Below are 25,515 nucleotides of genomic sequence, written 5' to 3' on the forward strand. Positions count from 1 at the left end.
CACGATGAAATTACTTTGGCCTGTCCGGCTTTTAAGCAAATTTCTTTAGCATGAACAGATGCTTTCCTATCAGTTGGGACTCTCATTCCTTTCCTTCAGGGCTGATTTAATCGCTCCCCTCCTCAGCATCCTTTAATCAATGTATTACTCGGTGTTTTCGTGTCCATCACCCCGGCCAGGGCAGGGATTTGGGAGCTCAGCTCCACACGTTTCTGTTTCAGCAAAGAGAAAGGAGAAGGTTTCACCCCAAGTGAATACCTCAGAGGAGACGCAGTTTGACACTAATCAGTGTGTACGCGGTGACTCAGGCGTCTGCAGCAGAGGAGGGAGGTCTGTGCAGCAGCCACACTGCTGGTGAAGACATCAAATAGCAACAAGGGAGCGCTCAAATTCCAGGAAGCTGGAAAAGCAGCATAGTTGTGGGGTGGAACTAAAGAGATGTGAGTAAAGGACCCTGAGTTTCCTCAATTCCCACAAACCCCACACAGCAGAGCTTGGGGTATCCTAAACAGTGGGAAACTCCTCTCAGGATCAGGAGGTGGAGGACAGCAGTGCTGTGGGCACAGCGTTTCTTTTGACGTGGGAGTTGGACTTTTTTCCTTGCTTGATGTGCAACCAGACCCGGTGGTGTGTGCCTGATATCCTAATATATATCCTAATCCAAGTTGAGCAATGGCTGCACAGCACAACTCAATGGTGTGAGAGCCTCGCTGGCATCACATGCTGGGGATGCTCTGGGGTGAAGGACCCCAAAGGCTGTAGCACCTCATGGGTGAGGTGTTCACACCCGGTGTCACCACAGTGGAGGAAGAACCTCGGGGGAACAAGGACGGTGTCCCCCGCTTCAGCACGGTGACAGGACCCCAGGTCCCTGCTCCCTACCATGCTTGCAGCCACCTTTTAGGACATCCTATTTGCTGTGTGACACCCCAGGGATGGCCGATGGGCTCCCTGGGGTCCTTTCCCGCACTCTCCGAGGGGCAGCGCTGTCCCCGTGTGCCCGCATCTCTGCTGGGAGGGATGCTGGTACCAGCAGCGGGGATGCTCCCGCATCCTCGATCCTTCCCGGCGGGGCGGTGCCGGTGCCCGGGGCGGGTTCCGGGGCCGGGCGAGGCGGAGCCGTCGGGCAGCGGTGCCGATGGGAGCCCGCGGGAGGCAGCGGGCCGGTGGATGCCCATGGCTGTGAGCCCGGGGCTGCTGGTGGTGGCCGGTTCCTTCGCCGCTTTCCGCCTGTTGAACCGGGGGCTGGAGCGGTTGGTGCCGCCGCCGCCGTCGGCCCGGCGCAACCGCTGGAAGTGGCGCAACATCTGGACGTCGCTGGCTCACAGCGTGCTGAGCGGCGGCGGGGCGCTAGCCGGGTGAGCGGCACCGGCACCGGAGGGCATCTGGGGACGGGGGAGAGCACCGGGATGCAGGAGGGGGACCGGGGATACTGGAGGGGAATGGGGGCATCGAGGTAGCCCGACGGGAATCCAAAAGCAGGGGGGCATAGGGATGCCGGGAATAGGGGTGTTGGTGGACCTTGAGGGGCAGTGTGGACCTGGAAAGTGGGGGGCACTGAGAGATGGAGAAGGGATCAAAGGACAAGAGCAGCAGGGGATAGGGAGACTCATGGGGAAACAGGAGGACAGGGGTGGCCATAGGGGGACAAGGAGGGTAGGGGGGCTCCAGGGGGTTTCACGAGCACCGAGTGGGCACCAAGGATGCTGGCAGGGAATTGGGGAACCAGAGGCACACAACCAACTCACAATCCTTCTCCCCACAGGTTCTGCCTCCACCCCGGGCTGTCTGAGGACCTGGTGGGCACGCACCCACCCGGGGCACACAGCCTGGTCTCTGTATCTGTAGGTGAGTGGGGGGAGAGGGGCTGCCCCGCTTTCTCCCCCTCCCAGGGGGTCCCCAGGGGCTCGTTGGTGCCTGACACCAGCCCCTTGAGCCACGTCGCAGGCAGAGATGTCTCAGGCACCCCAGACAATCGCCCTATTCTTGGCAAAGGACAGTGGCTCCTTTCTGTCCAAAGCACCCACAGCCAGGAGGTACTGGGCACCAGGCTGCCCACCACCGTCCTCGTGGGGCAGCCAGGGCTTGGAGCATCCTAAAAGTGCCCGTGACATGGGGTTGATGCAGGTCACCCCAGAGCTTCGAGCTAAACATGTCAGTGTGGAGGCCAGGAGCACTGAGTCCTCTGGCTGTGTGATTCTTTCCTCCCCCTGCCCCCTTGTCACCTCCATGCAGATCTGTCACCAGCCCTGCGGTCAGTGCTAACAGGCTTCCTGGCACGGCTAGAGCTCAGCAGGGAGGTTTGAATGTCTAAAATGCCAATGTAGGGTTGGTTTGGTGATAGCAAACCCTGCAGCTGTTAAGGGTTCCAGGCAGAAAGGGATCCGATGCTGGGATAGGGGGAAGGCCCATGTGCTCCCTCCGCTCTCACCCTTCCCCAGGAACAGATCCAAGTGAGCAGGTAGCTGTGGTCATCACTTCCCTGTAGGAGCTGCCCGGCCCATTCAGGTGCAGAGCCTGCTGGAGCAGTTGGAGGGTCCCTTAGCACAGCCCTTCCTGGCCCCTTTCTTTGCTCATGGCCTCTCTGATCCCAGGTTATTTCCTCGAAGACTTTGTGGACATGTTGTGCAATCAGAAGCTTCACCAGTCCTGGGAGCTGCTCTTCCATCACTCCGTGGTGAGTCCAGAGGCTGCTTTCCGAGGAACAGACCCTGGCACTTGTACCACCAGGGTTCTATGGTTGTGGATGCTGCGGGGGGGGTGGCACAGCCTGGAGCTGAGCGGCAGAGATGCTGTGGGGTACAGGGGAGGCACAGGGTTCTGCAGGGCCTGGGGATGAGGGGCAGGGACACTGGGACATACTGGGATGAGATGGGGAAGGCCATGGTCAGACCTGCTGCCTCATAGAGCCCTGCGGCTCTGCCAGCCACTGCTTGCAAGTCAAAAGGTCATATCCACAACAGAGCTAATTCAGGCCAAGACAGTGACTTAACGAGCTGGGAGCACATAATCTCATTAAAGAGCCAATACAGAGAACAGCATTAATGATATCAACTGAAGAAAGGACTCAGTGTGCTAAAGCACGGGCTGGCAGAGCCTGTTCCCCCATCTGGCAGGATGCTCTGCACCCAACAGCCCTGGCCTCTGCTGCAGCATCCCCCAGGGTGCTTCATGCCAGGCTTAGGGTATCCCACAGGACTCCCTGATGCACCAAAACTGAGCCAGCAGCAACCGTAGCCTTGGGCTACACATCTCCCCATCTCCCTGTCCCATTTAGTCATTTACTGAGTGTGGAAAAACCTGCCCAGCCACAACCAACTGCATTCCCAGGTTGCAACAGCAGGGTTAGGTCTGGCTGCTGTCTCCTCTGCCAGCCTGGAGTTTATATAGAAGTCTTTCCCTCTCTTCCCACTGGAAAAAGAACCAACCCAACACTCATGTTTCGTTCAATGATGGGGAGATTTATCTCATGCCCAAGGCTGCAGCACTGGCTGGAGAATGCAATGATACAGAGAGATGCGTGATTTAGCACTGGTGTGAGAACTGTTTCCACTTCTGCTCCGAGCATGGAGGGCTCCAGCTTGCAGCGCTTGAAAGCAACCAGCCCCTGGGCTCAACCTCTCTTCTTTCCCCTTCCCAGGTGATTGTCTGCTTTGGCACCGCAGTGCTGCTCCATCAGTATGTCGGGTTTGCCCTGGTGGCTTTACTGGTGGAGATTAACTCCATCTTCCTCCACCTGCGGCAGATCCTGCTCATGGCCAACCTGGTGCACACCCCGTGCTACCGCCTCAACAGCATCATCAACCTGGGCACCTACGTGGTGTTCCGCATCGCCACGCTGGCCTGGATGACCCGGTGGCTCTTCCTCAATCGGGAGAACGTGCCCCTGGCAACGTACACTGTGGGCACAGTGGGAATGGCAATCATGACACCCATGAACATCATCCTCTTCTACCGCCTGCTGCGGAGTGACTTCTTCAAGTCCAGCCGGGATGTGCAGTGGGAGAAGGAGCAGTAACCCCCTTCCCAGAAGGATGAGAAGCCCCAAGCCCGTGGAGGAGGACAGTAAAGCGCAGTGGAGAGTGAATGTGGCTGGTTTGGTGCGGAGGGTCCACACTAACAGAGCATCCAGGCCTCCCTTGTGGGTGTGGATCCTGGGCCCTGCACAGCGGAGAAGATGCTCATGGACCACTGGAGTTCTTCCCTCCCAACACCTTTGGATGATGTGGTCGGATGACCTGGAGCTGCTCAGAGAAGCTCAACAGCTCTTGCAGCTCCTCGAGCCACCACTGAGATGAGAAGGGAGCAGAAGAGCACTGCTTCCAAACACCACAGTGTGCTTCTAACCCCTTTGGTGCTGCAGTGTTCCATCAGCCAGCATTCTCTGCATTCTCCGTGGCATCTCCCATGGGAGCACCATCAGGCAAAAGAAGCTCCAAGGCTTCTCCCTGGAGGCCAGGGCCAGTAAAAGCCAAACCCTGCACTCATGAGCCCTCCCTGAGGAGATTGTCCCATGTGGGTGATGGAGGGAGAGGCTGAGACCTGCCTGGATGGGATGCTGCCTGTTGTGGGGTCCAGGTTGAAGGCAGAGACTGGCAGCGCTGTGCTTGGGGATGGAGAGCCAACTTCTCCTGACAACTGGAGCTTTTCCCATGTTATTTTGTTCCAAGGTGTGTTAAATGGCCATAAATGAGTGTGGGAGAGGGTAAGTCACTGGCCAGCATGATCAGTCCCCATGGATGTGGAGTTTTCAGGCATAGGCATCTATTAGGAATGGAAAGTTCTGCTGCTGAGCCCAGTGTAACGCTCTCACCCAGCACCAAAAGCTCTTACTAACACCAGCTTTTAATAAATGGCTGCAAATGAAACAGCTTGAGGGGAAAAGGGGACTCAGCATCCCAGTGCTCCAGGGGTGTCACTGCTTAGCACGGTGCTTCTTACCCTATGTCTCCCCACCACAGAGTGAAAATACACTGTACATTGTCACAGCAACATTTTTCTTGGGGTTTCTCCCCCTTTTTCTTTTCTATGGAGGCTTCCTAGGACAAGGAATCAGAATTCCTTTAGTTTTTAACTCCACATTTCCTTTCCCTAAACACTGAACTGTTCCCCAGCAGTGCAGCGCCGTGTATAGAAGCAAATTCATCCCACTCAGAGTTATATGTACCAGGTTGGAGAAACCCACAGTGTGTGGCAAATAACCTTGAGCTCAAACCCTCTCATTGGGTTTGAAAAGCCAAGGACACGCTGCTGGGAGTGGGTGGCACTTGTGTTGAAGAGGAGCATCAGGGAGAAGACACGTTTCTGCCTGGGCAGGGAAAGACAAGCGCTGTGTGCGGGTAGTGGGAGGCTGGAGGCGACTTGTGGCCAAAGCCGCTTAGGTTTCTATTTGTGGAGAGCACAGGGAAGCTTGCGGGAGATACCTGCTCCGTGTTTGGGTTTGTCGCTTCACAAGGTGAGGTGTGCCACTCATGGCTCTTATCCAGAGGCAGGCAGGGATTTTCTCTTTGGTTTGAGCCATTTACACCCAGTCTTTCAGGAGCTGCTCCATCATTAGCACTGCAATGACGGCTCTGTCCTCCAGCCTCTGCCCATGGTTCTCAAGGGGATGTTTCTCAAAGCCTGGACTGTGTTATGTGGATGTCGTGTACCCCAGGCATACAGAACCATGGAATGATTTGGGTTGAAGGGACCTTAAAGCTCATCCAGTTCCAACCACGGGCAGGGACACCTTCCACTAGAGCAGGTTGCTCCAAGCCCCTGTGTCCAACCTGGCCTTGAACACTGCCGGGGATGGGGCAGCCACAGCTTCTCTGGACACGCTGTGCCAGCGCCTCAGCACCCTCACAGGGAAGAGCTTCTGCCTTATATCTGAACCCCCAACCCTATATGGGACCCACACACACCGCCCCATATGGGACCCATAGTGACCCAGCCCTGGCGCTCTCCCCGCCGCACACTGCCCCCTATAGGTACCACTGGGCGGTCTGCGCCAGGCGTTGTCCAATCAGAGCCGGCGCCGCGCTCTCTGTTTGCCTCTCTCCACCAATCAAAATCAAGAAGGGGCGGGCCCGCAGGAAGCCGGGCATCCCACCGCAACCACGCTCCGGAAACATCTCCCATTCCTATTCCGCCTTTAGTCCCGCCTCCTTCCCCTCCTCCGCGTTCTGATAGGCTGCCTCCGAGGTTGCCCGAAAGCTGATTGGATAGTCCCGCTCCCTGCGCGCCACGCCCACATCCGGGTCTCTGAGGCGCGGTGGTGGCGGCGGCGCTGGGCCGCCATTGTGGTGCGGAGGAGCGGGGAGCCGGTGAGGGCGGGCAGGGGGCCATGGGGGCCCGGGGCCGGGCGGGGGGTGCCGGTGGGGTGGCGGGAGAGCGGCGGGGGGTGGCCCCGTCCGTGTCCTGAGCCCTTTTCCACCCCTCCGCAGGTGCGTCGCCATGGCCGCCGTCTTCCCGTACCGCGGCGGCTGCGCGCCGGTGCCCAGCCCGCTGGCGCCGCTGCCCGACTACATGTCTGAGGAGAAGCTGCAGGAGAAAGGTGGGTTAAAGCCGGTTCCTGCGCCCCGGTGCTTTCCCGAGCGGGACAGGAGCTGATGGTGCCGGTTCTCTGTCCGTACAGCCCGCAAATGGCAGCAGCTGCAGGCCAAGCGCTATGCGGAGAAGAGGAAATTCGGGTTCGTGGACGCGCAGAAGGAGGACATGCCCCCCGAGCACGTCCGCAAGATCATCCGCGACCACGGCGACATGACCAACAGGAAGTTCCGTCACGACAAGCGCGTCTACCTGGGGTAAGGACCCCCCCCCGCTGTGTGACACAGGGGGGCTGAGCTGAGCCCTCCTCTGCTGCCTGGTTAAAGCTCCTTCATCGTTGGAGAGTGTTTCCAAAGGGCTTTCAGTGTCAGTGGCGCATAGAAAGCAGCTTAGTGAGGGTGGGATAATCAGTTGTGCTAGGGTAGCAGTGCAGAAGAGGATCAGGGAAGGAAGTTGTTGCTTCAGTTTAGGAGAAAAACATTACTCTGGGTTACATGTTTGTCCTGGGTTTAGCAACCACAGCAATGTTATCTTAGAAGAAGCTGGGGGAGAGTATGAAGTAGCCGGCATATATATTTTTGTGAGATTAAAAGGCATCATGAGTAGTGTTTGTGGTTCCAGTTGAGAGAGCTTATCTCATTGATAACCTGTCATGATCCATTGCACTAATGTACCATTACCCATAAAGACTCCAGGAACTCATTGTTTTTATTTGTAACATTCTTAATGTGCACAATCTCTTGGAAGTCAAACCAGTAGAACACTTTTTGGTAGTGCAGTGCATGAAGCACAAGGGTAGTGCAAGCAGTACATGGATTTATCACTGGAGGCCTTTATGAACAGGTTAGATGAGCAGTTTCCAGCAGTGAAAGGTGGGGAGGTAATTGTGCTTGTGGCAGGTGGATGGCTCTTCTCTTGAGATTCCCTTCCAACCCTCATTCTCCTTGCTTTCTGATTGCAGTGCTCTGAAGTACATGCCTCATGCTGTGCTGAAGCTCTTGGAGAACATGCCCATGCCCTGGGAGCAAATCCGAGATGTTCCAGTCCTGTATCATATCACAGGTGCCATCTCTTTTGTGAATGAGATCCCCTGGGTCATAGAGCCGGTGTACATTGCTCAGTGGGGGTAAGTGCCTTCTTCCTTCACCCTGGTGGGAACTTGGGAGCAAACACTTGTGCATCCACAATAAAAGTGATATTTAATCGCCTCTGGGTTTCTGCCAGGTCGATGTGGATTATGATGAGGCGAGAGAAGAGGGATAGGCGTCACTTCAAGAGGATGAGATTCCCCCCGTTTGATGATGAAGAACCCCCTCTGGATTATGCTGATAACATCCTGGATGTGGAGCCCCTGGAAGCCATTCAGCTTGAGCTGGATCCAGAGGAGGATGCCCCTGTGCTGGACTGGTTCTATGACCACCAGCCACTGAAAGACAACAGGAAGTATGTGCCTCTGGCAGCACAATTCACTGACAGGGGAAAACCAGATGCACTACATAAATTACTTACACATAACAATATATAACCTTTGGTTGTGTTATGCTGGGCTATGTGTGATGTTGGTGGGGAGAGAAGAGCCTTCATTCCCTCAAGGATGGAAGGAAGAACCTGATTGTTGTAAAGCTATATCTCTCATCTTCAGCATCCAGCAAGGGCACACAAGGCTTTTCTATCCAGGAAGCTGCTGCCTGTTTTAACACTGATGTTTATTACCATGCTATAAAGATGACAACCTGGCTTGTCTAGTTGCAGTTTGAATTGATATTTGCTGAGAGTGAATGTATGTTGTGTGTCAGTTTGGATATGGAAGAAGAGAAGAACTGGAGCAGTCAGTATTTTCTGGGCAGATGAAGTTTGTAATGGTCTTTAGCAGTCCTGCAGCCTCTCTTTCTGTCTGGAGAGGCCCGTGTGTTAGCTGTCCTTGTTGTTTTCTCCAAATGATGGGTCATGAAAGGTGTTTGGTTATTTCTGGTCCTTTGGTAAAGGCCCAGTTGTCTTCTGGCTGAGAACTGAGTGTCTGTGCTTCGTTCTTTCACAGGTATGTGAATGGTTCTACGTACCAGCGCTGGCAGTTCACTCTCCCGATGATGTCCACACTGTACCGTTTGGCCAACCAGCTGCTCACTGACCTTGTGGATGACAACTACTTCTATTTGTTTGACCTGAAAGCTTTCTTTACCTCCAAGGCACTGAACATGGCTATTCCTGGAGGCCCCAAGTTTGAGCCTCTTGTTAGAGACATCAATCTTCAGTAAGTTTTGGGTTAGGAGACAAGATAAGTGGTTATCTGGGAAAGGGCTCGAACGTTAATCTGTTGTCTGGTGTCTTTCTTTGGGTGAGCTATTCCTGGGTCTTTGCTCTCTTTAGCATTAAGTCTGTGATGTGGTTGCTGCTCTGGGCACTGAATGGTTGTTAGTGTGAAGAGAAGGCTAAAGGAAAAGAGCTGATACCATGTCTTCAGTCAGAAATGTTTGCCTTTCTGTCACCTGAATGCTTGTATAACAATTTCTTGTCTCGTTTAAGGGATGAAGACTGGAATGAATTTAATGACATCAACAAAATTATCATCAGGCAGCCGATCAGGACAGAGTACAAAATAGCTTTCCCATACCTGTACAATAACCTGCCACACCATGTCCACCTGACCTGGTAAGTGCAGCACCCCCAAGAGCAGGGAGAGGAGGGGGGAGCTGTCAGGATGCTCTAACACGTATTTTGTGTTGCAGGTATCATACTCCAAACGTCGTTTTCATTAAAACAGAAGATCCTGATCTCCCAGCTTTTTACTTTGACCCACTGATCAACCCCATTTCACACAGACATTCTGTCAAGGTGAGTTGCTGTTCAGGAGAGCCATTGGTAAACCCAACTGCGTGGAAGTGATGGGGCTTTAGCATCTTGGTTGTAACCTTGTTTCTGATAGCAGCACACAGGAATAAGCACAAGCCCTTTCACAGAAAATTCCACGGTTGACATTTTAGTCATTTCCTACTTCTGGAGTTGCACAAAGCTGTCTCCGTTGGTCTCTGTAGGATAAAGCCCAATGTCAAAGTACTATTTTGGTGTCTTCTGGTAGGTTATTGACCTTTCTGGTTGCCCTTGGTGTATTCATGGAGCTGACATCTCCCTCGAGTTACCTCCATAACACCTACCTCAGGGTCTAGTAGCCAGAGTTTGCCCTGTAGAATGCTTTTTGCTTCTCTGATACTCAGCATTGTCCTACTTCCATGAAAACAAAGAAATGTTCTTTACTTGGCTAACTTGGAAAACTGACCTGAAGCAACCAGGAAACAGAGTGGTGCTTCTGCATTTCAGAGTCAGGAGCCATTACCTGATGATGATGAAGAGTTTGAGTTGCCAGAGTTTGTGGAACCATTCCTGAAGGATACCCCACTGTACACAGATAACACAGCCAACGGCATTGCCCTGCTGTGGGCACCAAGGCCCTTCAACTTGAGGTCTGGGAGGACCCGCAGAGCTCTTGATATCCCACTGGTCAAGAACTGGTGAGTTGTTTCCATGGGGAAGGGTTGTTCTAGTGATTGTGACATTGTTATCTTGAGTGAAAATTGTTATCTTACAATGAAAGTAAAGACGTTCTGTGGTGAGTCGTTTCTAGAGAGTTTAGGAGAGGTGATTTGTGCTTTAAAGAATGTGAGTTACCTGAAACAATGAAGTTTGGTTTCTCCCTAGGTACCGTGAGCACTGCCCAGCAGGCCAGCCAGTGAAAGTGCGAGTCTCCTATCAGAAACTACTGAAATACTATGTTCTGAATGCTCTCAAGCACAGACCTCCCAAGGCCCAGAAGAAGAGGTAAGTGGGGGTCTGTTCAGTGGGGAACTGATCTGTGATGAGGATTCAGCTGACCTGTCATCTCTGCTCTCTCCAGGTACCTCTTCCGCTCCTTCAAGGCTACAAAGTTTTTCCAGTCCACGAAGCTGGACTGGGTGGAAGTGGGGCTGCAGGTGTGTCGCCAGGGCTACAACATGCTCAACTTGCTGATCCACAGAAAGAACCTGAACTACCTTCACTTGGATTACAACTTCAACCTGAAGCCCGTGAAGACCCTCACCACTAAGGTATTGATCCATGTGCTGTTTTACTCGAGTAAGGTTTACCTCAAGATTAAGTAACTAGTATGGTAACACAGGCCATAGCATCTCAGCTGTTCATTTGTTGTGCAGACTGGCCAAATTGGAGCTGTTTCACTCGAAATGTTGCATCAATTCTGGGTTTTCTCTTTTCCAGGAAAGGAAAAAGTCTCGTTTTGGTAATGCTTTCCATCTGTGCAGAGAGGTTCTGCGGCTGACTAAGCTGGTGGTGGACAGCCATGTCCAGTACAGACTTGGAAACGTGGATGCATTTCAGGTAGGCTCATTTTTGTGTTACTTTTATTGGTTTTTTAAGGTAAGGAGAGGAAGTTGAGAGGAGGAGTGAAATATCTGGGCAGGCTTCTATAGGATGTCACAGTGTTAAAGAGGTGGGAACAACGAAAACATGCATCATTGCATGAAATTCTGTTTTTACCCTAGTTTATAAGAATTAATCGTTGCAGGAGTCAGTGTTAGGAGCTTTGTATGGCCTAATACACTCTGCTCCTGGCTGTAAAATAAACCTGAAGCAATTTATATGTAGTGTTTATTGTTATTTCTGACTGTGCTCCCTGTGTTTCAGTTGGCAGATGGTTTGCAGTACATTTTTGCCCACGTGGGTCAGCTAACAGGAATGTACCGATACAAGTACAAACTGATGAGGCAGATTCGCATGTGCAAGGACCTGAAACATCTCATCTACTACAGGTTTAACACAGTAAGTTCCACCTTTCCATGCGATGGTAACCTCACATAACCTGAGCAACAAGGGAGGGATTCTGCAGTGTCAGTAAGGGACCTGCTCTTACCATGTCTTTGTTCCTCCAGGGGCCAGTGGGCAAAGGTCCTGGCTGTGGCTTCTGGGCTCCAGGCTGGAGAGTGTGGCTGTTCTTCATGAGGGGCATCACGCCACTGCTGGAACGCTGGCTGGGGAATCTGCTGGCCAGGCAGTTTGAAGGTCAGCACACTGTTTAAATCTTGGATGTGGGAGGTGGTATGTGTGGTAAAGATTAATACTGCTTACTTGCCAGCTCTAACTCCAGTTTTCTGTTCCTAGTGGTGGTCTGTATTCATGCTCCATTTCAGTCCCTGTTTTAAAGCTCTTATGAGACTAGTGCCCCCAGAATAGGTTACAAATGAAAGCAGGATTCCCTCCTCCATAGCACTCTGGGGTCTATAGGCTCCTGGTCATCTACTCCAAATTCATCAGTGATGTGGGAGTGTAATTTCTTCAGACGTCCTGCACCTCTGCTCACTTCCATACTGAGAAGAAGGATGAGCACTGCCAATAATGTCAGAACTGCTGAAGGACTTTGGTTTTTGCAGGCCGTCATTCCAAGGGTGTAGCAAAGACTGTCACAAAGCAGCGTGTGGAATCTCACTTTGACCTGGAGCTGAGGGCAGCCGTTATGCATGACATTCTGGACATGATGCCAGAAGGAATCAAACAGAACAAAGCCAGAACCATCCTGCAGCATCTGAGCGAGGCTTGGCGGTGCTGGAAGGCCAATATCCCCTGGAAGGTAAGTTTCTCACTTGCCCTTTTGATTCAATCTTAGTATTTCCCAGGTGGAATTGCTCTTCTGAAGGTTCCCACTCCTCCTTTCCTCAAGTTACTGTCCCTCTCCAGGTGCCAGGGCTGCCTACTCCTATTGAGAACATGATCCTGAGGTACGTGAAGGCAAAAGCTGACTGGTGGACAAACACAGCTCACTACAACAGGGAGCGGATCCGTCGGGGTGCCACTGTAGACAAAACTGTCTGTAAGAAGAATCTGGGCCGACTGACCAGACTGTACTTGAAAGCTGAGCAGGAACGGCAGCACAATTACTTGAAGGTACTTCTGTCCTGCCTGAGGTTGCTGAAATTGGTGCTGTTTTCATAGGGAAGCTTTCACTGACTAGTGCTCCTGTTGCGGTTCTGCAGGATGGGCCTTACATCACTGCAGAAGAGGCTGTTGCTGTGTACACAACCACAGTGCACTGGCTGGAAAGCAGGAGGTTCTCACCCATTCCTTTCCCCCCGCTGTCCTACAAGCATGACACCAAGTTGCTCATATTAGCCCTGGAGAGGCTGAAGGAAGCTTACAGGTAAGCAGGGGGAAGTGATTGTGGTCTGCAGGGGCAAACATCTGCACTGGGAAAGGCTTCTGAAGCTGTTTTGTTATCTGTTAATCCTGGAATGGGCAACATCAATGCTGTACTTCTAAGCTTGGGGATGTGGACTGTGAAGAGTTACAAATCTTGTCTTGATCTGCTTCATTGAGCAGTATCTTTCATGAGTTTAATGTGGTGGCCATTAGTTTGTTCATGCTTAGGTGCCTGAGCTGTTCTTTCTCACTTCCAGTGTGAAATCTCGCCTGAACCAGTCACAGAGGGAGGAGTTGGGCTTGATTGAACAGGCTTATGATAATCCTCATGAAGCTCTGTCCAGAATCAAACGACACCTTTTAACTCAGAGAGCCTTCAAGGAGGTAAGTGTCCTGCTGAAAGCCAGACCATCCTAAAAGTTACTCTGTGTTCAGGATCTAAACGGTGCTAAGACTCTGTTCTGTCAGCTGTAAGCCTCAGTTTTGCCTCTTCTTTTTCAGGTGGGTATTGAGTTCATGGATCTCTACAGCCATTTAGTTCCTGTTTATGATGTTGAGCCCTTGGAGAAGATCACAGATGCTTATCTGGATCAGTACTTGTGGTATGAAGCTGATAAGCGAAGACTCTTTCCTCCATGGATCAAACCTGCTGACACTGAACCTCCTCCACTGTTGGTGTACAAGTGGTGCCAAGGTCAGTGGGGTCTTGTATTCCATGCAAAAATGAGTTCTCTGTTGGGAGCTTGCTTCCGCCAACTCCCATTGGGTTTTCATATTTGCAACTTGCAGTCATATTCCAATCAGATAGTATATTTTATAGGTGAATATATTTATGTATATACTGGAGGAGGAGAACCTCCATAGCATTTGTGGTTGATCTCCATATTTCTATGCCCCTTTCTGGATAGACTGGAGGGACCAGAGGCTGAAAAAGTCAGGCATTGCAGGAAGTATGTTCTGCACTCTGATGTGTCAAATGGAATGACAAGCTTGTTTGTCTCCTCAGGCATCAATAATCTGCAGGATGTTTGGGAAACAAGTGAAGGTGAATGCAATGTGATGCTGGAGTCTCGATTTGAGAAGATGTATGAGAAGATTGACCTGACTTTGCTCAACAGGCTGCTGCGTCTTATTGTTGATCACAACATTGCTGACTACATGACAGCCAAGAACAACGTGGTGATCAACTACAAGGTGATGATTGCTATCAGGAAAGGGGGTATTTGGACTGTAAAATGGGGAGGTTTCGGACCTATGGGGGATGAGTGGACACAAGATTTGCCAGAGAAGTGATAAGGGAATAAGAAAACCCTTCTGGGTCCTGCTAAAGAGCAGCTGCTCAGATAAAAAGTCTGATGTGTCGTGACAGGTTCTCACAATTCCTTTTCATTTCCTCAGGACATGAATCACACAAACTCCTATGGGATTATTCGTGGGCTGCAATTTGCTTCCTTCATTGTCCAGTATTATGGGCTTGTGATGGACCTGCTGGTGCTGGGTCTGCACCGTGCCAGTGAAATGGCTGGGCCTCCCCAGATGCCGAATGACTTCCTCAGCTTCCAGGATATTGCCACTGAGGTGGCCCATCCCATTCGCCTCTTCTGCAGATACATTGACCGTATTCACATCTTCTTCAGGTGAGACCTCTGGCGGCCCTGCTTTCCTCAGGTGAACTTGTGTTCTGGCATCTTGCAGCAGATGCTGTGGAAGTGGGAATTGGTGTGCTCCTACTCCAGACTTTTGTTCAGAAAGATCAGGAATATTGGAGTTGACAGACTTCCCAGAACAGCTGGGTGTCCTCTTGCTTCCTCCGTTCACTTTCCTGCAGCTTCACTGGACCAGTAGAAAAGCAACAATGTCTTATGTTCAATTCTTGCAGCTTTTCCACTGCTAAAATAAGGCTTTTGTGGCTTCCCAGCAAGTGGACATAGAATATTATGTCTGTTCATGGAGAAATAACCCAAACAGTTATGGGTTGTTCTGTGCTAACGAAACTGAAGCTGCCTTCAGTGGGAGGATACAGAAAATGGATAGTTACCTTCAAACATGCTGTGGCAAACAGGAATCTATAAGCAAGTCCTTATCTGTGTGGTGTGTTGAGAGGTTGGTCATGTAACTCCAGATCCTCTTCTGTGCCTTTCCAGGTTTACAGCAGATGAGGCAAGAGACTTGATTCAGCGGTACCTGACAGAGCATCCAGATCCCAACAACGAGAACATTGTAGGCTACAACAACAAGAAGTGCTGGCCCCGGGATGCTCGGATGCGCCTCATGAAACATGATGTGAACCTGTAAGTGCTGCAAGCTGGGAAGAAACAAGTGGGAAGAGGGTGGCAAAATTAGTTGTGTTAAATAACTGTTTGAGACTGATAGGGAGAAAAGAAGAGGTGAGGGGTCTGTGCTGTAATTCTGACAGTGAGTGATGGGTGTGAGAGACTATAGTGCTGGAAAGCATTGAGAACTTGCTCAGTTTCTATTTCTCTTCAGTAACAGCCTGTCACTGGGCACATCTTGTTTTCCAGAGGTCGTGCTGTATTCTGGGATATCAAGAACCGTTTGCCTCGCTCAGTCACCACAGTGCAGTGGGAGAACAGCTTCGTATCCGTTTACAGCAAGGATAACCCCAATTTGCTGTTTAACATGTGTGGGTTCGAGTGCCGCATCCTGCCCAAGTGCCGCACCAGCTACGAGGAGTTCACCCACAAGGATGGTGTCTGGAACCTGCAGAATGAGGTAGGGTGAGGGTTTGACAGGATGGGAAAGCAGTCCCTCTGTACCCTGTACCTGGCATCAAAGCAGGGCTTGTAGCTGCCTTGAGGGGGCTAGCAGCTATTTGCCAGCTGTATAACTGGGACCACAAATGAACTCCGTATGAATTTTCCTTGCTGGAGGGGATGGGAAATCCTTGGCTGGGGATGATGGAGGCCCTGAAGGTGCAGAGGTGCTGTTCAGCCACTTCTGTCCTCATGTTGCATAAATGCCTGATGGCAAGAGCTTATCTTATTGTCTGTATCGGAGAGGGGGCTCCCAGAAAGGAACTGACAGGGATGTGCTCTCGCAGGTCACCAAGGAGCGCACAGCTCAGTGCTTCCTGCGTGTGGATGATGAGTCTATGCAGAGATTCCACAACAGAGTGAGGCAGATCCTCATGGCATCTGGCTCTACAACCTTCACTAAGGTAAGGTGGGAGGGAGATGCGTGCGAGAGCTTTCTACAGATGCTTGGAGAACAAGCTGAGAACTGATCTTTGCTTTCCTTTCTAGATTGTCAATAAATGGAATACAGCTCTGATTGGCTTGATGACTTATTTCCGGGAAGCTGTTGTAAATACCCAGGAATTGCTTGATTTGCTGGTGAAGTGTGAGAATAAAATCCAGACTCGCATCAAAATTGGTCTGAATTCCAAAATGCCCAGTCGTTTCCCACCAGTGGTGTTTTACACCCCTAAAGAGCTGGGGGGGCTTGGCATGCTGTCCATGGGCCACGTTCTCATCCCACAGTCTGACCTGAGGTGGGTTATGCTGCTCTCATGCCTGCATTGGTTGAGTGTCCTCTTAGATGCTCATAAAAATATCTAAGATGGTTGAACCGTGCTGTGTTACATGAGATATGTTGCCTCTACAGCAGGTCACGTCAGTATGACCTGTGAAATCCTGTTGTTCCTATCTCACTCCTGTGTCTCTTTGCTCCAGGTGGTCCAAGCAGACAGATGTTGGCATCACTCACTTCCGCTCAGGAATGAGTCATGAGGAGGACCAGCTCATCCCAAATCTCTATCGTTACATCCAGCCATGGGAAAGTGAATTCATTGACTCTCAGAGAGTATGGGCAGAATATGCCCTGAAGAGACAAGAGGCTATAGCCCAGAACAGGTGGGTTTCTGCGTGCAGCCAGATATCTGTGTGTGAGGACAGGCAGTGATGTGGTGTCTTGCACTATCTTGGTGTTCTAGAGGCCTGTGGTACATGCCACAGGCTGCCTGCAAAGCTGCTGTCTTACTTCTGGAGGAGGTGTGGACTCTGGATGGAGAAGCTGCATCAATGGCACAGTTTAAGGGAAATGGTGGTGCCAAGAGAATCTGACATCAGACCCATTTGCAGTTAGTTTACTGCCCTTACAAGGGCAGTCTTTTTCTTTTGGCTGTTTAACACCAGCATGTTCATAGCAATAGCTGTGGGCACTTTGCTGAGCCTCTTAGTGCTTGGCATTTTAGAACATCTCCTTCCAGAGCCCCAAGGTCTATTATATCTGTCATCTCCTCACCCGAAATGCTCATTAATGAATTGCTGTAACACTGAGAGGTAACAGAGTGGGGATTTTGTTTTCTCCAGGCGTCTGACACTAGAGGATCTGGAGGACTCGTGGGACAGGGGAATTCCTCGTATCAACACCCTTTTCCAGAAGGACCGGCACACCCTAGCTTATGATAAAGGATGGAGAGTCAGGACTGACTTCAAACAGTATCAGGTATGGACTGGGAATGTCTCTGGCTGAGTGTGAGGTTCATGTACCAGTTCCAGACAATGAACTTTCAACTTGCATTATTGTGAGTGCACTTCCTTGTCTGTCTGCTGCAGGAAGAACTTTTAGAGCCATATGTTGGGACTGGTAGAGGCTGTTGAGAACCAGATGCTCCAAAATCTGTAGCTAGCTGCTTTTGAAGCGTTTGGATGGATTGCAGCCTCTTGGGGAACACCATGCTTTGCACAACTGAGTGTTAAGAGAGAGTTCTGGAGAGGGGAGAAAAGATCCCAAACAAACATTCCAAAATCTAAAGCTTTAATAACAATGGAAAAATTTATTATTTAAAACCTCTAATGGTAGCTCTGTAGAAGGTCAGTCCCTGAAAGATAAAAGCATCATCTTAGATTCTACCCAGTCTGAATTGCATAGTGGTACTGACTGAACTCATGTCATAGATGAGTTATGTCCTCCAGGACTGAAAGCATGAGGCTTTTCACTTGTATGACATTAACATCATCATCATCTTGGTTCCTACAACGAGTGCAGCCAGATTTAATGATAGCAATACAAAGCTGCTCACTAGTCTGCTCTTGTCTCCAGGTCCTGAAACAGAACCCGTTCTGGTGGACACATCAGCGCCACGATGGCAAGCTCTGGAACCTGAACAACTACCGCACAGACATGATCCAGGCACTTGGTGGAGTGGAAGGAATCCTGGAGCACACTCTCTTCAAGGGCACTTACTTCCCTACATGGGAGGGTCTCTTCTGGTAAGAGAAACCTTGATGTTGCCATCAAGGTTTTGCAAATTTGGAGCTTAATGGTGCACCAGGAGGAGTCCTTGGCTCGAGCTGCGCTGATTCTGTTGAGCCTTTTCCCTTCTTCAGTCATCGCTTGGGCACACTGTAGATACAGCTCAGTTAGGAGGGCACCTGGGATTGGGCTGTAGCTGAACTTCAGGATGTGAATCCATGAAAATGTCTGCATGAAACAATCTTCCCCATTCCCAGTGTGTGTGTTCCCTATTTCCATTGCTTTTCCCTTATTTCTGCTAGCTGCCATGTTCCACATCTTATGCAACTGATTGTCTGCCCTTTCTAGGGAGAAGGCCAGTGGCTTCGAGGAGTCCATGAAGTGGAAGAAGCTGACAAATGCCCAGAGGTCGGGTTTGAACCAAATTCCAAACAGAAGATTCACCCTGTGGTGGTCTCCTACCATTAACAGAGCCAACGTAAGTACCTGGAGCTTGTACCTGTAGGAACAGCCACTAAGAGCAGTGAATCAATCTAATCCTTCAGAACATCTCTTACAGATGAACTAAACCTCCTGAACAGTAGCAGTTCTGTTCTCTAAACTTCATCAGTGGTATTGCTTGTTCTCACAGCTGCTTTTCCTTTGCAGGTGTATGTTGGCTTTCAGGTGCAGCTGGATTTGACAGGTATCTTTATGCACGGCAAGATCCCCACCCTGAAGATTTCTCTCATTCAGATTTTCCGAGCTCACTTGTGGCAAAAGATCCATGAGAGCATCGTAATGGATTTGTGTCAGGTGAGCAGCGTGTTAACTTGGTTTGTCCCTGTGCAATGCACGTGTGGTCCTCATGTATCAACGGCTTGCTAGCAACAGAGGTTGTCCCAGGGCTGTACTGCCTTAGCCCTTCTTCCCCAATTTGACAGAGAAGGGGAGGAAATGGGATTTTCCTGGCTGCCTGTTTTAGTTCTGTGGTGAGGATAGATTCTTTATTACCTAGGTTGCTTGAACACAACTCATCTCTGACTGCCTTTTCCCCAGGTGTTTGATCAAGAGCTGGATGCTCTGGAGATTGAGACAGTACAGAAAGAGACGATCCATCCCAGGAAGTCATACAAGATGAATTCCTCATGTGCAGATATCCTTCTCTTTGCTTCCTATAAGTGGAATGTGTCACGTCCATCATTGCTCGCAGATTCCAAGTGAGTGTTTTCCCTTTTCTCTCTCCTTGATCTTGCTGTGCAGCAGAGCTGCTGAGCCTGTCATCCTGAGCCAAAACCTGTGTATATCTCATGGGTACATAGGGTTGTTTTTCTTTGGGAACACACGAGGACATGCCTGGCAAAGTCCAGGGCTCATTTGGGCAGATGGTTGCAGCACCTCCTAGCACCGCCTTTGCAAAACATGATGACTCTTTGCTCCTGTTCTCTCCTCCAGCTGACCCTTTCTCAGGAGCTCTGAAGGGTTCTTTAGGAAACCCCACAAAGCTGTGGTGTCCTAGGGCCAGAATTTGGAGTGAATTATGCCCAATTCTGTACGTGAGCTGCGTTCAGTTAGACTGAATCCTCAGCAGACAATCCCCAGGGGACATAACCCTCATGACTACACAGTAGAGGAGTAACTGTGCTGCTTTGTTTAAACCTGCAGGTGATCCACCTTGGCTGAGGGTTTCTCTTAACCACTTCTGCATCCAGCTGCTGCAGGAGGACAGTAGTAGAGTCCCTTTTCAGGATGGTTTGCAGATAGTAGCTGGATTCAGAAACTTCTCTCTGTCAACAACATGTAGCAACTGCAGGGGAGTTTTGTGCAAGATTAAGTTGTCCTGGCTTGCTTTCCCCTTAGAGATGTGATGGACAGCACCACCACTCAGAAGTACTGGATCGATATCCAGCTGCGCTGGGGAGATTACGATTCCCATGATATCGAGCGCTACGCAAGAGCCAAGTTCCTGGACTACACTACAGACAACATGAGTATCTACCCATCCCCTACTGGTGTGCTCATTGCCATTGATCTGGCCTATAACTTGCACAGGTGAGATCTTTAACTGGAATTGGTAGTTTGTAGCCGTGTCTTAGTGTGTTTCCAAACTGGGTTGTATCCTAGGCAGGAGGATCAGGGGAGAAGGCAGAAGCTGGAGGCGTGCAGTGAATGGAATAAGGCATCTAGGCAGAACTTTCAGGTTGACCCATGTCTGCTCATTGAACAGTAATGGTTCTGTTCTCCCAGCTCACTAATAGTTTGAAGAGATTTCTGTCAGACTGTTCTTGGAGCTGAAGGACAGGCCTTGTTCTAAGGCTCCCTACAAGTGGGGACAGTTGTTCTTCACTTACAGGGGAAAGGTTCAAGTCCCAGCAAGCAGGTCTCTGCTCCAGTATATCTGTTAGAGATCATGCAGCTTTTTTGGGACTGCAGCATGTGTGTGCTGTGGCTTCCCACTGTGAGGAGGTGTAGGGAAGAGCCATAGGTGAATAGTTCAAGGACATTGCAAGAGAAATCATACCGTAGTACTCAGCAGGCAGAAAGGTGCCTGGCTGCTGCGTAGAAAGATGTGTGGCTGTTGTCTCTTCATCTCACAGCTGATGGTAACAACTAGGTCTTTGGTTTGTTTTCTTCTTCAGTGCTTATGGGAACTGGTTCCCTGGGAGCAAACCTCTGATCCAGCAGGCTATGGCCAAAATCATGAAAGCAAATCCTGCCCTGTACGTGTTGAGAGAACGAATCCGCAAGGGGCTGCAGCTGTACTCATCCGAGCCCACAGAGCCATACCTCTCCTCCCAGAACTATGGAGAGCTCTTCTCCAACCAGATCATCTGGTTTGTGGATGACACCAATGTGTACAGAGTGACCATCCACAAGGTGAGGCCAGAGATGTATCTCACAGGGAAAGGACCCTATCCAGTGCTCGGGGTGGTTGTAGAGGCTTTATCTCCCTCTACTTCTGACTTTTTCTTGTTTTCTCAGACTTTTGAAGGGAATTTGACCACAAAACCCATCAATGGAGCCATTTTCATCTTCAATCCCAGAACTGGACAGCTCTTCCTGAAGATCATCCATACATCTGTGTGGGCAGGACAGAAACGTCTAGGGCAGGTAGGGCCTGGCTGCTGCTGTGCTTTGGGCTGGGAGCTAAGGGTGGGCTCTGACTGCTTGGGACACTCACTTGAGCAGAAAACATCATGAGAATCTTCATCTTCCTGCTTCTTAACAAGTGTGGAGCTCCAGTGTCTGGTGTGTAACGTTCTCAGGGAAGCATTAGCATGGGATATAAAAGAATGCAGGCATTGATGTTGCAAGGTTTTTGAGGCTCTGAGATGGAAAGAGCTGATACCATCAAGCAGGGCTTGAGAAACAGTGCTGTGCTCCCTGTTACAGCAAGTCACATTGCACTTGGCTGTACATCCAGTGCAGTGAGAAGACTCTCAGGTGGCAGAGCCAGGGAGGTGGTGCAGGCAGCTATTTTTTGTGAGCCAGTCAGGAGTTACTGAACTCCAGGAACAGGAACTCTGTGAGCAGTAAGAAGGAAGTGCTGGGCCTTGTCACTCATCTGGAACAAGCCATAAATTCCAGGTGTATTTTTAGAATTTGGCTTGAGTCTCTCTAATTCCCATGGAGACACTGCTGTGAGCAGAGAGAGATGCCTCTAACCCTACTGTCTTTCTGTAGCTGGCCAAGTGGAAGACTGCAGAAGAAGTGGCTGCCTTGATTCGATCGCTGCCTGTGGAGGAGCAGCCTAAGCAGATCATAGTGACACGGAAGGGCATGTTGGACCCACTCGAGGTAAGAATGGAGAAGATGACAAGACAGTCCTGTGTTCCTGTGAAGGACTTGATCTAGACCAACATTCTGCACTAGTTGTGAGCTAATTCCTCTTCTTGATAAACCCCAGGTGCACTTGCTGGATTTCCCCAACATCGTGATCAAAGGCTCAGAGTTGCAGCTGCCCTTCCAGGCCTGTCTGAAAGTGGAAAAGTTTGGGGATCTCATCCTGAAGGCTACTGAACCCCAGATGGTTCTCTTCAATCTCTATGATGACTGGCTGAAAACCATCTCTTCCTACACGGTGAGCACAGCATGCCTGGGCTGCATGTTGCTTTGCCCCTCATACATGAGGCAGGAGCCAAAGCTTCAGAGATCCCTCACAATTTGTTGTTTGAGAGCACTTGGCTCTGAGTCTGCCTGGATTTTCCTTCAGGTTGATTCCCCTGGCACTTCCCATGCAACGTCCACGTGCCCAGAGTGCTGGACAAGGCCCTTGTGTATTTGTTTTCCTTTGTTCTAACTGCATCTCTTTTTCTTCTCCAAGGCATTCTCTCGTCTGATTCTGATTCTCCGGGCGCTTCATGTGAATAACGATCGAGCCAAAGTTATTCTGAAACCAGACAAGACAACCATAACAGAGCCTCACCACATCTGGCCAACCCTGACAGATGAGGAGTGGATCAAGGTGGAGGTGCAGCTGAAGGATCTCATCCTTGCTGACTATGGCAAGAAGAACAAGTAAGCCACTGTCTAGATGCAATCATCTGTCAGCCTTTCCTTCCTCCTCTAAAGACTGTGTGGCCAGAGTGCTGCTTGTGGAGAGCAGAAGACTTATAAGGGCCTTTTGCAGTGAACTGTCAGCTTTGTAGGGAAACTGCGGTTACTGTGGAATCACAGACTGGTTTGGGTTGGAAAGGACCTTAAGATCATCCAGTTCTAACCCCCTGCCATGGGCAGGGAACGTCACACTAGACCATGTTGCCCAAGACTCTGTCCAGCCTGGCCTTGAACACTGTCAGGGATGGAGCATTTACCACTTTTTTGGGCAACCTCTGCCAGGGCCTCACCACCCTCACTGTAAAGAACTTCTTCCTTATATGCAGCCTGAACTTCCCCTGTTTCAGTTTGAACCCATCACCCCTTGTCCTATCACTGCAATCCCTGATGAAGAGTTATTATTAATTGTTTTCTAGTAAAGCAGATAAAAATGTCTGCACCAGATCTTCTCTGACCTGTGCCTCGTATGATTTTATCCCTCATGTCTATAAAGCTGTGGTCTCATTTTTCACAGAGCCCCAAGTGGATGTTCTGAGCTTGTGCTTGAGTGAGAAGGGTCCAGACTGTGTTTTGACATGCCTGACTTGGGTTTTTTTTTCTCTTCTAGTGTGAACGTTGCATCCCTGACACAGTCAGAGATCCGAGACATCATCCTGGGCATGGAGATCTCTGCCCCCTCACAGCAGAGGCAGCAGATTGCAGAAATTGAGAAGCAAACCAAGGAGCAGTCGCAGCTCACAGCCACCCAGACCCGCACCGTGAACAAACACGGGGATGAAATAATCACCTCCACCACCAGCAACTATGAGACCCAGACTTTCTCCTCCAAGACCGAGTGGCGGGTCAGGTAGGCAAGCAGGCAGGGCTGTTATGTGGTGGAAAAGGTTGGAGTGCTCAGGAAGGGATCTGTGCACCCTCTAATCATCATATCTCCTCTTCACAGAGCCATTTCTGCTGCCAACCTCCACCTGCGAACAAACCACATTTATGTTTCATCAGATGATATCAAGGAAACGGGCTACACATACATCCTGCCCAAGAATGTGTTGAAGAAATTCATCTGCATCTCAGATCTGAGGGCCCAGGTGAGCATGCAACGAGTCTGTTAGAGTTGTACCCCACTCTGCTGGGGCACACACCAGCCCTGAGCAGGCGGGAGCTAGTGGGGAGACAGACACTGGCAATAGAGCTGAGCACACAAGTTCTAGATGGTTCCTTGTGGCCCAGACTTAAGGAGAAACAGCACTGAACAAAACTGAGATGTTCTTCTCTAGTGAGAACCTCAGGAGCTGAGAGATGAGCTCCTGAGGAACTAAGGGCTCTCACACAGTTACACAGAGGTCTCATCTGAGCTTTCTGTGTTCCTAGATTGCAGGTTACCTGTATGGAGTGAGCCCTCCTGATAACCCCCAAGTGAAGGAGATCCGGTGCATTGTGATGGTGCCTCAGTGGGGCACACACCAGACCGTGCACCTCCCAGGGCAGCTGCCACAGCATGAGTATCTCAAGGTGAGTTGAGCTGTTGTAGATGTGGGACTCGGGGAGTTCAGCCTGAGCCCAGCCTGATCTGGGAGCAGCTAAAGGGAAACCTTTGCTCCCTGTGTGCTTGTTGAAGTGGTCTCGTTTTAAATGCCTTTCATTTCTCTCTCAAACTCTTTTTGTCAGGAAATGGAACCTCTGGGGTGGATTCACACCCAACCAAACGAGTCCCCTCAGCTCTCACCACAGGATGTCACCACCCATGCCAAGGTCATGGCTGACAACCCCTCCTGGGATGGGGAGAAGACCATCATCATCACCTGCAGGTGAGAGGCAGAAGGCTTCTTGTGCCCTCTCTGCCAAGCTGCAGTGCTTGGGAACACACTGAGGTCTCAACATCTGGCAGAAAGGGAATGTTGGCTCGTTTCTGGTTTCCTTGTTCTGCCCCACATCAGTCTGACTTGCCCATGTCTCTTTTCTTCCAGTTTTACACCAGGCTCCTGCACACTGACAGCCTACAAACTGACCCCGAGTGGCTACGAGTGGGGCAGGCAGAACACGGACAAGGGGAACAACCCCAAGGGCTACCTCCCATCCCATTACGAGCGGGTGCAGATGCTGCTCTCCGATCGCTTCCTCGGCTTCTTCATGGTCCCAGCACAAGGGTCCTGGAACTACAACTTCATGGGTGAGCTGCGCCCCTGGGAGAGGGACGGGAGGGGAGGCTGGGGGCCCCCAACACGGGGGACATGGAGCTGTTGGAGGCCCTGGAGCTGCTGCGAGGGCTGGAGCAGCTCTGCTGTGGAGCCAGGCTGAGAGAGCTGGGCTGGGGCAGCCTGGAGAAGGGAAGGCTCCTGAAGGGGAGACCTTAGAGCAGCTCCAGTGCCTAAAGGGGCTCCAGGAAACCGGGAGAGGGGCTTTGGACAAGGGCCTGTAGGGACAGGACAAGGGGAATGGCTTTAACCTGCCAGAGGGGAGACTGAGATGAGCTCTTAGGCAAAGGCTCTTCCCTGTGAGAGTGCTGAGGCGCTGGCACAGGGTGCCCAGAGAAGCTGTGGCTGCCCCATCCCTGGCAGTGTTCAAGGCCAGGTTGGACACAGGGGCTTGGAGCAACCTGCTCTAGTGGAAGCTTTCCCCTTCCTTAAGCATGATCTGCTTCAAGATTGTCTTGTGAGGGTAAAGGGCTTCCTCAGGCTCCCCATCACTGGTGGAAGCATGAGGCTTTCAGGTGAGTGATGGTCTTTCTCTTCCAGGTGTCCGCCACGACCCCAACATGAAGTACGAGCTGCAGCTCGCCAACCCCAAGGAGTTCTACCACGAGGTCCATCGTCCTTCCCACTTCCTCAACTTCGCCCTGCTCCAGGAGGGAGAGGTCTATTCCGCCGACCGGGAGGACCTCTACGCCTAGTGCTGCCCTCGCCCCGCCTCCTCGTACTGTTGATATTCAACAGCGTGTGTGTTCTGCGCCCCCGTTCCCGCACAGCCCCTTCCCTTTGCCCCCCCTCATCGGTTCTTGTACCCTCTCCCGTGTCTCAATAAATTTTGTACGAACGGGATCGCAGCCGGTGAGTC

At 50.9% G+C, this 25,515-nt stretch overlaps 2 protein-coding genes across 2 annotated transcripts; both read left to right on the plus strand.

The window, feature by feature from the left end:
- Positions 1-1,141: 1,141 nt before the first annotated feature.
- TLCD2 (TLC domain containing 2) lies at positions 1,142-4,868 on the plus strand. Its single transcript, XM_030472369.1, has 4 exons — positions 1,142-1,358; positions 1,766-1,848; positions 2,595-2,677; positions 3,641-4,868. The coding sequence occupies exons 1-4, from the start codon at positions 1,171-1,173 to the stop codon at positions 4,016-4,018; spliced, it is 732 nt and encodes a 243-aa protein (XP_030328229.1). The 5' UTR covers positions 1,142-1,170; the 3' UTR covers positions 4,019-4,868.
- A 1,361-nt stretch (positions 4,869-6,229) lies between these two features.
- Positions 6,230-25,499, plus strand: PRPF8 (pre-mRNA processing factor 8). Its single transcript, XM_030472360.2, has 43 exons — positions 6,230-6,308; positions 6,429-6,538; positions 6,620-6,788; positions 7,493-7,657; positions 7,756-7,974; positions 8,570-8,782; positions 9,055-9,180; positions 9,258-9,363; positions 9,847-10,037; positions 10,225-10,344; positions 10,421-10,610; positions 10,780-10,899; positions 11,206-11,340; positions 11,451-11,580; positions 11,949-12,145; positions 12,253-12,459; positions 12,549-12,712; positions 12,969-13,095; positions 13,213-13,405; positions 13,718-13,905; positions 14,110-14,348; positions 14,856-15,002; positions 15,234-15,444; positions 15,773-15,889; positions 15,975-16,222; positions 16,404-16,583; positions 17,043-17,178; positions 17,776-17,945; positions 18,277-18,406; positions 18,577-18,723; positions 18,967-19,127; positions 19,768-19,959; positions 20,547-20,784; positions 20,890-21,018; positions 21,592-21,705; positions 21,815-21,988; positions 22,232-22,425; positions 23,072-23,311; positions 23,408-23,549; positions 23,833-23,973; positions 24,130-24,269; positions 24,429-24,631; positions 25,197-25,499. The coding sequence occupies exons 2-43, from the start codon at positions 6,439-6,441 to the stop codon at positions 25,349-25,351; spliced, it is 7,008 nt and encodes a 2,335-aa protein (XP_030328220.1). The 5' UTR covers positions 6,230-6,308; positions 6,429-6,438; the 3' UTR covers positions 25,352-25,499.
- Positions 25,500-25,515: the final 16 nt, after the last annotated feature.

The sequence above is a fragment of the Strigops habroptila genome (genome assembly GCF_004027225.2).
Source record: "Strigops habroptila isolate Jane chromosome 13 unlocalized genomic scaffold, bStrHab1.2.pri S16, whole genome shotgun sequence".
NCBI lineage: Eukaryota > Metazoa > Chordata > Aves > Psittaciformes > Psittacidae > Strigops > Strigops habroptila.

Bases quoted from the DNA above. Each gene is read 5' to 3' on its own strand.
- TLCD2 (XM_030472369.1), top strand. From the start codon at position 1,171: ATGCCCATGGCTGTGAGCCCGGGGCTGCTGGTGGTGGCCGGTTCCTTC. The intron at 1,849-2,594 runs GTGAGTGGGGGG...CTCTGATCCCAG, and splicing joins CCTGGTCTCTGTATCTGTAG to GTTATTTCCTCGAAGACTTT. The intron at 2,678-3,640 runs GTGAGTCCAGAG...TCCCCTTCCCAG, and splicing joins TGCTCTTCCATCACTCCGTG to GTGATTGTCTGCTTTGGCAC.
- PRPF8 (XM_030472360.2), top strand. From the start codon at position 6,439: ATGGCCGCCGTCTTCCCGTACCGCGGCGGCTGCGCGCCGGTGCCCAGC. The intron at 17,179-17,775 runs GTATGGACTGGG...TCTTGTCTCCAG, and splicing joins CTGACTTCAAACAGTATCAG to GTCCTGAAACAGAACCCGTT. The intron at 19,128-19,767 runs GTGAGTGTTTTC...CTTTCCCCTTAG, and splicing joins TCATTGCTCGCAGATTCCAA to AGATGTGATGGACAGCACCA.